Source organism: Camelina sativa, chromosome 8 (assembly GCF_000633955.1).
Source record: "Camelina sativa cultivar DH55 chromosome 8, Cs, whole genome shotgun sequence".
Taxonomy (NCBI): Eukaryota; Viridiplantae; Streptophyta; class Magnoliopsida; order Brassicales; family Brassicaceae; genus Camelina; species Camelina sativa.
Window position 1 is genome coordinate 27,345,463 of NC_025692.1, and position 11,505 is coordinate 27,356,967.

General features: G+C 37.9%; 3 protein-coding genes across 5 annotated transcripts; 1 reads left to right on the forward strand and 2 right to left on the reverse strand.

Annotated features, from left to right (window-relative positions):
• Window positions 1,193-3,431, forward strand: LOC104708971. Of its 3 annotated transcripts, XR_754895.2 has the most exons (5): window positions 1,202-1,600; window positions 1,724-1,900; window positions 2,009-2,530; window positions 2,856-3,205; window positions 3,329-3,431. XR_754895.2 is itself a non-coding variant. In XM_019229057.1 (4 exons), the coding sequence occupies exons 1-4, from the start codon at window positions 1,385-1,387 to the stop codon at window positions 2,861-2,863; spliced, it is 900 nt and encodes a 299-aa protein (XP_019084602.1). In that variant the 5' UTR covers window positions 1,193-1,384; the 3' UTR covers window positions 2,864-2,949. The 3 variants fall into 3 exon arrangements, 2 of the variants coding, with proteins under 2 accessions (XP_019084602.1, XP_010423928.1); XM_019229057.1 differs by lacking the exon at window positions 3,329-3,431 and having other exon boundaries at window positions 1,193-1,600; window positions 2,009-2,507; window positions 2,856-2,949; XM_010425626.2 differs by having other exon boundaries at window positions 2,856-3,408.
• Window positions 3,798-8,335, reverse strand: LOC104708972 (RNA polymerase II C-terminal domain phosphatase-like 2). Its single transcript, XM_010425627.2, has 14 exons — window positions 7,909-8,335; window positions 7,366-7,836; window positions 7,041-7,251; window positions 6,591-6,748; window positions 6,424-6,494; window positions 6,237-6,342; window positions 6,053-6,145; window positions 5,780-5,912; window positions 5,360-5,670; window positions 5,233-5,284; window positions 4,882-5,015; window positions 4,749-4,802; window positions 4,562-4,658; window positions 3,798-4,444 (listed from the first exon to the last, which is right to left on the reverse strand). The coding sequence occupies exons 1-14, from the start codon at window positions 8,173-8,175 to the stop codon at window positions 4,293-4,295; spliced, it is 2,310 nt and encodes a 769-aa protein (XP_010423929.1). The 5' UTR covers window positions 8,176-8,335; the 3' UTR covers window positions 3,798-4,292.
• On the reverse strand, window positions 8,731-11,304 carry LOC104708973 (uncharacterized serine-rich protein C215.13-like). Its single transcript, XM_010425629.2, has 5 exons — window positions 11,163-11,304; window positions 10,954-11,068; window positions 10,361-10,448; window positions 9,229-10,245; window positions 8,731-9,083 (listed from the first exon to the last, which is right to left on the reverse strand). Exons 1-5 carry the CDS (start codon window positions 11,248-11,250, stop codon window positions 8,895-8,897), a joined length of 1,497 nt encoding a protein of 498 aa, XP_010423931.2. The 5' UTR covers window positions 11,251-11,304; the 3' UTR covers window positions 8,731-8,894.

An 11,505-nucleotide genomic window follows, 5' to 3' on the forward strand; every position in this document is an offset into this window, starting at 1 on the left:
TTTTTTTCAATTTTTTGGGTTTTTTTTTTTTTTTTTTTTTTTTTTTTGTGCGTAGAATACTAGTCATACCCATAATAGTACAACACTCTCAAGAACTGTTTCATATGAAAAGTACATACAATATTTGTTATTGCATTTTACTAACGTACCTATTATTGCCTTATTTGTCAACTTTTTGCTAACGCGGAACATAAGAACAATAAATTCGAGATGTATTTTCTACTTTACTTTTTTTTTTCTTCTTTGGAAAAATACTAATCTATATCGAATTGATAATATCTGTTTGAATTTTAGATCAATGATAGTGTTGTTAATTTGGTTGTTGCAACATGATTTTGGAAAAAGACGTTTGTATTAAAAGAAATCCAGTTATCTTGTAGGACAAATTGTCAAGGTACAGTATATCGATTTTCCTATCTTACATTGATCAGGTTATTATTTGATAATACTATTTAAACTATGTTTGTTGGGTCATAACATTATTTTGAATGAAAAACGCTGGTTGACTAAGAAATTTAAATATTAAGACATTTGAAATATGCAATAAGCCAATAACGACGGAAACATGTAAATAAAAGGAGAGGTCCAAACTCGAATAGATAGACGTGTGTGTCAATATGATTACGTGTAGTTGAACCCTTTTTTTCTTTTGGTTTTGTTTTAGTTCAACAAAAAAAAATGTATTTTTGATTTATGTAATTTATTGGTTTTCACTAAAAAAATGTATGTTTGTTAGTGGTTTGTATACGGCATGATTGGGGGGTTATATCTTTGTTTATTTCTATAGTGAAATTGGATAGGTCCATGCATAATCAGTATCCTCCACACGACTTGTCAAGGTACGTAAGCATTTTAAATAACGTATCACATTACTTTAGTTAATCTAATTATTGATGATTTGACAATATCAGCTCAACAACAACAAGTAGAGAGATGCAATTTATGCAGCCGTATAAGTTTGTTGTATTGTTCCTTCCTCCGATGATCATTCCAAGCTGTTTCATTGACATATACATACAACGATGAACGATCTAAAGCTATGTAATGAAAGGTTGCATAAACAAGCACTGTGGTGGTGGAGGAGAATAACAAACAAGTCTTTCTTTAGTTTCCCCACTGAAGTCAAAATTAAATCCATTAATTTTGGCCCATGGGCTTTTTTTTGTTTTGTTAACTAACTGTCACGCAGGATCCGAGAAAATTCGTTACAGTAACGTGGGAAACAATCGCGTAAATCGGACGGTACAAAATAAATGCGGGTGAGCACCGACCTGTCAGTAAGATATGCCACGTGGACTTATGCTTTGCTTTCGTAAGTACAATTCTCCCCAAACTCAACTAGTGATGTCTCTTCTCTTTTGAATCAAGACAAGAACTCTTTCTGATGAAGATGATTGGCATTGGAACCCTAACTTATTCTTCTCCATCTAAGATCCTTCTCGAAGATTCTCCTCCACGAATTTTTCGCTGTGGATCAGAGATCTTCCCTTGTGTTCCATGGAAAACGTTTCATCACTTCAAGTTTTTGCGTTTAGATTCTGCTCAGAACAGGACTCTTAAGCCAATTCCGGTTCGCTCTTCTTCGATTAAGGATTCTCAGGTAATTAATTATAACTCTTAGCTTTATCTTTCAATTTCCCATTGGTCTTTCGTTTGTATGTGTTCTCTCTTCTACAGTTACTTTATGCTCTGTCTTCATACAGATAATTAATTGTGTTTATAGGTGAACGAAGAAGCTCTTACAAAAAAGGTTCGTGTAAGGTTCCAATTGCGGAAAGAGTGTGTCTTTGGTGAACATTTTTTCATTCTTGGTGATGATCCTGTGTTTGGTGGCCTCTGGGATCCAGAAACTGCCTTGCCACTGAACTGGTCAGATGGGAATGTCTGGACCTTAGACCTGGTATGCATCTATGTTGTTGTTACATGTAGGTTATGTATGAGTTTTAGATACTTGAATCATTGAATGTGTGTTAGCAATTCTCTGATGTGATTTCTTCTTTCTACTTAGGATTTGCCTGTTGGAAGATTGGTTGAGTTCAAGTTCATACTAAAGGCACAGACAGGGGAGATCTTGTGGCAACCAGGTCCAAACCGGTCTCTTGAAACCTGGGAAACTAATAAAACAATCAGGATATGTGAAGACTGGGGTAATGCTGATCTCCAGATGATGATTGAGGAAGATTATGTGCCATTCAATCAAGAAGACAGTATCACTCACCCTAAACAAAGCGTGAGGGTTGACACCATTAGAGAAGAGGTGGATGAAGTGCTTGGTACTACTGTACACCAAAACTCTTCAGTACTAGTTGTAGAGAATGCAGGATACGTAAGTGATGAGTCTGCAGATATCCAAAGTGAGAAAACTATGGAATCTTCTAATGGAGCTTTGACTGCTCGGGTTGTGACCAGCGAAGCCATGTTTACCGAGGAAGAAAGTCCAGTTTTGGTCCCTGGATTGGTTTCTCTGTCTGACTTGGAAAATGAAGATATGGAAGTTATTAACGAAGGTAAAGCAGAAACGTTCCCGGAGGTAATATAACCTGATAAGTTTTTAAATTTTCATGTTTTTGTTTTTTCTATATAATCTACACACGGCTGTAGATGGTAATGAAATCTATGCATGTTGATGCTTTAAGACATCATGTTTTTTTTGTAGAATAAGACTGTTCTTGTTTCATTGATACACTGTATATTAGTTGCCCCAGTTGATTAAAAATAAAAGTTTCTTTAACTATGTCTTTAAGCTAATCTAAGACTCTGTACTTTAAGACTGTTAGTTTATTCTCCAGCAATGTGATTTTCAGCTGTAAATGGCCTTATTGTCTTATTTAATGAATGGAGAAAGCTATTTGCAGGTAGATAAGAAGCAAGAAACCAAAGGAGAAATAATCAAGAAAGAGAAAGTAAAAGCGATTTCATTATTGGACAAATCGGAGCTAGAAGCAGTGAAAAGTGTAGATCAGAGGCAATACAATTTAGTAGAGGAAGAGCAGCAGCGGCTAGAGACAGAGCCGCTTGGAACGCCGGATATGCTTTTAGAGAATGATATCCAATGGGGACGTAGAACACTTCACAAGCTTCTAAGCAACTTCAGACTTTTCTAAACTCAAAAAAAGTTTTGAGTGCATACATTCACCGGCAAAAGAGCTTCAAGAAGATGATTCTCCCATGAATTCAGACAGATAGTCAAAATTGTTCTTAAAAGGTGCGCTGCCTTCTTCTTTCTGCTCATCTTTACGTTTTGTATCTATGAGAATTGATAGTAGATTGAATTCATGTAGTGTTGTCTTTGTATATATGTATGATCAAATGGTTTTGGTAAAGACAGAGAGATGAGGAAAGAATGGAGTGCTAGTGTTAAGTACATAGGATGTATCATGTGGATCCAATTATATTGTTGTTACATAATGATGGCGATCATGATTATCATATGATTGGTCTTACCATTCCAATTTCTTACACAAATGATGATGATCATGATTATCACAATCATGTGTAAATTAATCTTTTATAGAAAATCAAGTTGTTGTACATTTCTTTTATGGTTTATCAGTTTTGAACTTGTGGTGCTCTTCGAGAAGGGCCAAGGTGCCAACGCCGTACGTTTAGGAGCACCTCCTTTTTTTCCTTAAAACATTTTTGTAAACCTCGAGGAGTGTCATGTTCAATTTAAGCCCAATATATAATCGAAATATCCATAAAACCATATGCAGTATGTTGTTGGCAGAATTCAGTGGGTAGCGGCGATAAATTATTAGATTGTACCAATTCTTCAATCAAATTACAAACGACCCCTGTAGGAAACATAAGGTGATTTATAAAATGAACCAGGTAAATGTAATGTAATTTGTGAAATTACGAGGACTATGGGTATTGTGAAGTTTGGTTTAGCCATACAGTATTGAGGCTATGAGCTACAAACTAAAGGATTCTAAACCAAACTACATAAATCCCTTGTAATGCTGCTCTTAAGAACCAACAACAACAACAAAAAAAACCATCATCTTATACTAAAAATAATATACAATCACCTATACATAACATAAACCTAATTCAGGTGGAGCCTTGGGTGCAAGGTTTCATATTCACCTTCTCAAAACTCTATAGTAACCAAAACAACAAGAGTCATGAGACTAGCTCCTTAAGGGGATAGGCTATATGTTTTAATAATCAAAAAGTCCCTTATTTGGCACTTCGTTACCTTTTAGATCTTTGCCTTTTTTGGTTTCTCACACTGGTAAGGAATATTTACCTTATGTCTTCTTCCACAAATTTGGCATTGGCGACAAAAATCACAACTCAGGAATGTTTTCTTTAGGTGCTTTCTCTTCAAGTCCTTCATTTGGTACGACTTCATCGCTTTCCCACAAAAATCCATTCTCATCATTTCTTGGATCTTTCTCTGTTTCTTTAGATAGAGGTGATACATGTGCAACATACTTTTCTGCATAAAGCAACACAAAGAGAATTGACCAATCTGTAACCAAATGTACTCGCTACACAGAAGACAAAAAACAAGTGGTGAATAGATCCACAAATAATGCCCAAGAAGAAATTTTACCAGCCAAACTTCGAAGAGCATTCTCAGCCGCTTGTTGATGTGCATCTTTCTTAGTTTTTGCCATCCCAATGCCTATCTTCTCACCCGTGAACAAAACCTACGTAAATTAACAAGAACAATTAAAAACAAAAAAGGAAAGTGAAGTTAACATGAGACAAAGATGCTTAAACAAACTGATCCAGCTTACCTCAACCGAAAACTGTAACTCTTTGTTGGTACTCATCACAGTCCTAAATTCCACCTGCAAAATTGTAAATGAATTAGTCAAAATCCATGAAAAAAGGATAAGCAATAGATTCCGTGGTTATGTGAGTATGCACCTTTGAACCGCATCTTCTTCCAATCTCTTGCAGCGCACTCACAAATAAATGAGACTGCCCGCCATTATTCTTTCCACCATCTGTATGATGTTCTCTACCATTTGATACCAAATGACTCTGGGATAATCCACCCTCTGCAAATAGTTTGAACAAGTGCTAATATTAAAAGGTATTATTCCACCTTGTTATGACAAATTCAGCAAGTAGACTTATAAATCAGGTGTGGAAATTATCTTATCCTAAATCAATATCTAAGAGCAGTACACTGAAAACAAGCGGAGGCGACAAATTCAACAATCTACTATACCTTAGTATCAGCTTGACTACATTAGTGTTGAAACTATAACATACCTGTTGTTTGACGTGAAGGATTTTGCCTTTTCAGGTCATCATCCGTTGATACCTGCATGAAAATTCTCAGACCGTAGATACTCATACTTTGAAGTCAAAAGAGAGATACTTGGAATGCAAAACTAACCTCTTCACTCCTCAAGTGAGAAGGGTGTGTGAATGAAGCAACAGGAGCAGAACCTGGTATTCCATGAGGAAATTGACTTGGATAAACTCCTGAAGGTCGACCAGGAAAAGAAGGTCTATTCTCATCATCCACCAACCAACCACCCTGAGAATGCATAGAAGACGAAGGTGGCTGCATAGGAATTTTAGCCAGAATGGGCGGTTGATTAAAGTTTTGGTTCCTTATATCGACACCAGGCCTCATCATAAGGGGTCTTCCACAATCAGAAAAAGTGAAGCCATCCCGTCTAGGAGCTCCAAGCAAACTAGGTTCTAGATTGTGATTGACGACAAAACATAAAGAATCTCAGAAACAAACATTATAGTGCAATATAACTGTACAATTCAAAATTCGAAGTTATATAAAGTCAAAAGTTCGTACTATGCGAAGGTAACAATGCTGCTGCAGTTGTCGTGCTAGAGTTATTTGGTATAACTGCTATCTGCGGCTTGGGGGTTTCAGGTTTCTGCTCAGCGTTACTTGTGGCAGGAAGAGTAGAATGATCGGCTGCAGCCTTCTCACCAAGAAATTAAAAAGTCAATTTTAAATCAGATTACAACAGGAAATAAAGTTTTGCACCAAAACATATTTTTTTACTTAAAGATCGCCATATCCCAAATTTTGTATCTACTTTTCTTATATTATTTTACTGACCGCTTGATTTAGTCTGCGTTCCACTTCACCCCCACACATTCCTTCCATCATTGGAGGAGCTGTTATATTCCCATTTGCGGCAAAGCCAGGATCCTACAGACAGATATAACTAGATTGCATATTGTAGTTGGGGCAAGAATTTTGTGCAATCAATTAACAATGATAAAATTCTAACTGCAGATACCTCTATAACGACATAGTTGCTCACATCCGGTGGTGGAGGTAAATTTTTTACATCATCTTCATAGTAAACCAAAGATATACTATTCATCAAACTCTCATCAAATTCCCTGCCATAAATGTCGGGAAGTAGTAAGAACAACCAGCATGATTTCATTACATAAACAAAAACAAAAACAACAATAACTTACTTGAAAAAGTAACCTCTGACATTGCATGCAACATTTCTTGCTACGCAAAGAATTGGAACGAGAAGGGCTGTCTGAGAAATGGGTATAAGAGAAAGGTTAGATACACACATGGAAAATGAAGCGATAAAGGATTGAATTCACAGCTTAACGCAAGAGTAACAACATGCCTCTGCTTGTGGAGCATAATAAGGGAGATATGCAGGGACAGCATGAACCCGTGGTTGATCCTTTTCCTCCCAAACCTTAATACGGTCATCAATGACCATTGCCATTTTTGGATGACAAACGCCACCATTGAAGACACTTAACAACGATTTCTTGGCGTCTGTAACGCAAAGGGCAAGAAATAAATTAAAAAAAATCTTGTTAGTGCGAGTTTCACAGAGAGACAGAGGCAGATAGTCGGGTCCTTAATACTAAAAACTAAGAGGTCAACAAATCAGATGAGGCACTAGAGAGAGGCAGAAGAGGCAAACTATATATAACAATTCACCACAAAAAACAGTAATGAAAGAGATAACTAAACAGAACTCAGAAAGCTACATCAATGGGAGCAAAACACTTATGTACCAAAAACAAAGATCAAGGGTATCAAAGAAGCCAGAGATGGGTTTGACCTGGTTTAACGCATACAATACGATCTCGAAGCTCCTTGAGACTTATTAAATGAGCTTCCGGATCAAGAAGTCTCCACATTTCCAAAGCATAATCCCTTTCAGCCATGGTACAAACGTAAACTTCAAAACGTTTCCTAAGTTTTGCTGTCAAATAGCTTCGTAATTCCTCCCACGCTGGCCTCAGCTTTACAAGCACACTAGTGTCACGGATCTGCATCAGAAATAACCCCAGATAGGAGACAAAACTTGGTTATTCCCAAAACATAAAAACCAGATTACTCATGAATACATATATACAACTACTAACAGAGATAGATCTTCTAACCTCTGGATTAATCCTAGTAAGCACAGTATTCTTTTCCGGCAATCTAATAACGGGTCTAAAAACTTTCTCGAGACCATCAGAAGTTGGGCGGACCTCCTCAGGCTGAGCCTTTGACAAGACTCCGTTATCAAAGGCATAGTCATTATCAATATACTGCTTGAGCAGCATCCTATCATCCATATACCTTTTAAGTTCAGCAGACATTCCATTAATCCTGACAGGATCAATCTCTCGTGAAATCCAAGCTTTGAGAGCCTCGATCCTATCCTCAAATGACTTCATGGTGTTTGCAACAATCAAAGTTTCATCGAGATCAAACACAATTGACAGACACCGAGTATTGAGCATCTTTAAACAGGAATCATAAAGACCTGAAGGAACCGAGAAACACCAAAAGCACGGGAACTTCTTCTCCTTACTTGGCATAGCCACTAAATGAATCTCCTCATCTCCGAGCAAAACCACAGCAGTCTGTGTAAATCACCAAAAATCATCAAAAATTCAAAGCTACCGACCAAAATCGGAAAAAATCGAAAAACATACCTTCAATTCATGGAAACAGAGAGCGTGAAGATGCATTAACTCTGGAGGTTTGACCGGAGCAGATGACTCAAGCTTGCATCTAACGGAAAAAGAAGCAATCGTCTGAAGAATCGCGAGGGGAAGACACCTCTCGCCAGGGGGAGATAGATGGTGGATTCGAATCTCATCGTTAGGGAATCGGAATTCATGACCTGAAGAAGAGACATCAAGTTCTCCCAAACGCAAATCCCCGTTATAAACCACAGATTTATGACCTAAACGATTCATCGTTCAAAATTTCGTCAATTCGGACTTTGTGAAGAACGAATCACTCTAAGGTAGTGAAAAGTAACAGTTTCCTCAGAAAAATGCGTGACAAAAAATATTGCAGATTCAACTTCTCTCTATTTCGCTACTCTCTTTTTTTCTCCGCTAAAGAGGGTTTTTCTGGCTCTAAGATATTTTTATAGGCGAGAGAGATGAAGGGGTTTTCATGTAAAATTACAAAGATACCTGAGACTTCTTTACACGTGGCGTTAGATGCGTTATCCTGTTTCTACCAGCATCGCATGTCAGCCGTTAATTTAATCGTTCTCAATTAATCGAATTAAAATATAAAATTATTATTTTTGTTGCTTAAGAAACAGAGAGACAACTTTTGTTGACTTCGAATGTATGTGATCATTGTTTTTTTACAACTATAATAGTAAAATGTGGAACCGTACTAAGTATTTTGATTTAGATTACTTTAAACAAAAACAAAGTAAACAAAACAGAAAAACACAGATTAAGTTTGTGAGTTGTGAGTAACAATTACGACAACACTACATACAGTTTGTATCATTATTATCAAGAGACAGTATTTTTAGGTCCAAAATTAATTAATATAGTAATATACAAACCAAAATTCATGGGCATTCTAGTACTTGAGTACTTGAGCCTCTAATAAGACCTGCCTGATGATCATTAGTATCTTTCTACACCAAGACAGAGATTCATGGGTTACTTTAAGAGTAACTGATGTCGCTCAGATTGTCGTCGCTACCGTCTAAGCACAAAATGTTGACACTCGATTCCGAGCTCCCGCTGCTGCTCACCGGCCGGTTTCTACATGATCTCACACTGTACGATGACGTCGCCCGTGCTTTCGTCACTGACGGTCGGAAATTACCCGCCATGCTTCCTCGTCTAACATCCTACTATCACATAGAGACACCATTACAAAAGTACTCTCGAAGAAATGTTCGAAAGTTGAAAAGTCGTCTAAACAATACATCATGCATGGTTGATATATGTCCCTTTTTAATATCATTTCATTTCATAACATATATGTTACCGTACCATGTCCATGGAGCTTTTAGATAGGTTTCTCCCAAACCCAAAACCATCAGATCCCGAGCTCGACTTCCCAGCGTAGGAGCCACCATCACCATCAAGTCCTCTGCCTCTGGTTTCTGTCACTCGTGGTGGAGCAAGTTTTCTCACATTTACAACTCTCTCGATCTTTTGATTCCCCTTAGCTACATGACTTGTCAATCCACCATCATCGTTCTTAGTCTTTGCTCGTCGTCCACGTGACAAAGGAACAGCACCGTTTACGTTTCCACTCGGAGCACTGTTCGGAGCCCGGCTTCTCGAAGGCGAACAAGACTGTCTCCTTGAAACCTCGCGTTCTATGGACGCTGATCTTGAACTATTAGACGCACCAAATGCTCTGCTTCTGACACTTGAAGCGGTTTGTGGCCTATCCGGTAACTTAGTTCTAAGATTCGATGGCGCTTCTAGAGAAAATCCAGGCATCTCGTAAGGTTCCCATGGCCTTGATCTCACGATCGGAGAAGCTCCTTGTGACAAGGCCGGTTTACTCACCGGTTTAGTTCTCAATACAGTCGATGAACCTGACGGAGTAGATGGACGGCGAGTTGGAGTGTTTGACCTCGATCCCGGTTTTGAATTAGGCGCCGACATCGGCCGGTTATTGGATCGAGTAGAGGTGGCTGAACTAGTAGTTTGTTGGCCGGTTGAGGTGGCGGGCCTGGTGGCACGTGCAGCGGTTAAGTTAACACGTGAGGTTCCAGAGCTTGAAGAAGGTCTTCTGGTCGTTGAGCTTGAGCTACTAGTAGCAGAATACGAGGTTAATGAGCCACGTGCAGATGTTGAGGTGGCACTTGAGGTTGGCGTTGATGGCCTTTTGGCTGGAGTAGACCTTCTGGATGGTGAGGAAGGTCTACTGGTTGACCTTGAGCTACTAGAGGACGATGGTCTTCTGATTACAGAAACAGAGGAGGAATTGTGTAACGACGTCTTTTGGGTCTTGGGTGGTACGTTGTCCCTCTCTTCTTTGCTGTAGTTCTCTAACTGTACGTAGAAAAAAAAAACAAACAATGAGAGATGATGAAGAAGAGTACTGTACCGCAAAATCGCAAATCCAAGAGAATGGCGAGACCATGAGACATATATACTGAGTCCGTACCCTAGATATAAGAGTCATCCGGTCTTCGTAGGGTGAGTCGAGTTGGTTCGTTACGCTTCTAGTCGGTGAGCCTGGCGGCGTAACCAGCCTGGTCCGGAACAATATGAACAATCAACAAATATATAAATCGATTTTTGCTGATAATTGTCTAACTCATGGCTGTATTTGAGACATGCCAATTGGAACATTGACAAAAGGGCGAAGTTTAGAAAATAATTTTAAACTAAAACTAATTAAGGTTGTAATTAAGATATATAAACATAAGGAAAAGTGATCGAAAAGTTTGTTTTATGCAACGGTTATTTCATGCAAAAGGACTTTTTAGGCACGAGAACTTCAAAACCATAAGTGAGACGTTTTAGAATGCGTACAAATCAGCTGAACAAGACCAGACATCAGAGATCACACACTAGAGTTTAGCAAGAATGTCTTAGAAAATTGATCAAATTCACTTTCCAAGTACAAATATTTTAATGCAAAATGTAACCAAAAAAAAAAGGAAATGTTTACAAGGAAATTTAAATTTTATAAAAATCATGATCAGACTTTGAGAAATCATAAACACAATTAAAGGGAGGGGGGATATTACGTACCATTCATAATCGGACTTCTCGTTCTCGGAGTAAAGGAAGTTATCGGCGGCGGTTGTTCGGAGAGAGTACTGTCGGGAGGACATCGCCGTCGTCCGGCTACTTTTATGATCAGATCCTGCCAAAAAGAAATAAAAAATCCAACAACGTATTAACACATAAACAAATATACAGTATTGGACCTAGCTATTGTTATATATACGAACACGAACCCATTAGAAGCATAGGTCGGTGACCTTTCTCGTGACGACGCATCTCCAGGAACAAAATAAGCTCTTCATCTTCGTCTTGGGTCAACATTATAGGACATTTTTAAATTGAACTCTTGATGATGGAAGAGAGTGGTGAAGATGTTCTTTTCCGTGTTTTTTCTTCTTTTTTATTTAAAAATGTCAGATTTCATAATAAACTGTAAACAACCTACAAATGATATATAAGAAAGTAATATTTATTATTCTATTTTTAAAATAAAGAAAGTAATATTGTCTCTAGTTATATTGATGTATTTTGGCTATTATCAAGATTTTTCTACTTCGACAGCTAAATATTAAGAGT

What these genes read in the sequence shown, in the direction of transcription:
- LOC104708971 (XM_010425626.2), top strand. Translation starts at nt 1,385, where the DNA reads ATGAAGATGATTGGCATTGGAACCCTAACTTATTCTTCTCCATCTAAG. An exon ending in CTTCGATTAAGGATTCTCAG is followed by an intron (nt 1,601 to 1,723) that starts GTAATTAATTAT and finishes TTGTGTTTATAG; the next exon opens with GTGAACGAAGAAGCTCTTAC. An exon ending in AAGCAGAAACGTTCCCGGAG is followed by an intron (nt 2,531 to 2,855) that starts GTAATATAACCT and finishes AGCTATTTGCAG; the next exon opens with GTAGATAAGAAGCAAGAAAC.
- LOC104708973 (XM_010425629.2), bottom strand. Translation starts at nt 11,250, where the DNA reads ATGTTGACCCAAGACGAAGATGAAGAGCTTATTTTGTTCCTGGAGATG. An exon ending in GGATGACTCTTATATCTAGG is followed by an intron (nt 10,246 to 10,360) that starts GTACGGACTCAG and finishes TTCTACGTACAG; the next exon opens with TTAGAGAACTACAGCAAAGA. An exon ending in CTAAAAGCTCCATGGACATG is followed by an intron (nt 9,084 to 9,228) that starts GTACGGTAACAT and finishes ATGTGATAGTAG; the next exon opens with GATGTTAGACGAGGAAGCAT.
- LOC104708972 (XM_010425627.2), bottom strand. Translation starts at nt 8,175, where the DNA reads ATGAATCGTTTAGGTCATAAATCTGTGGTTTATAACGGGGATTTGCGT. An exon ending in TCCTTCACGTCAAACAACAG is followed by an intron (nt 5,016 to 5,232) that starts GTATGTTATAGT and finishes AACTATTTGCAG; the next exon opens with AGGGTGGATTATCCCAGAGT. An exon ending in AGTTACAGTTTTCGGTTGAG is followed by an intron (nt 4,659 to 4,748) that starts GTAAGCTGGATC and finishes TAATTTACGTAG; the next exon opens with GTTTTGTTCACGGGTGAGAA.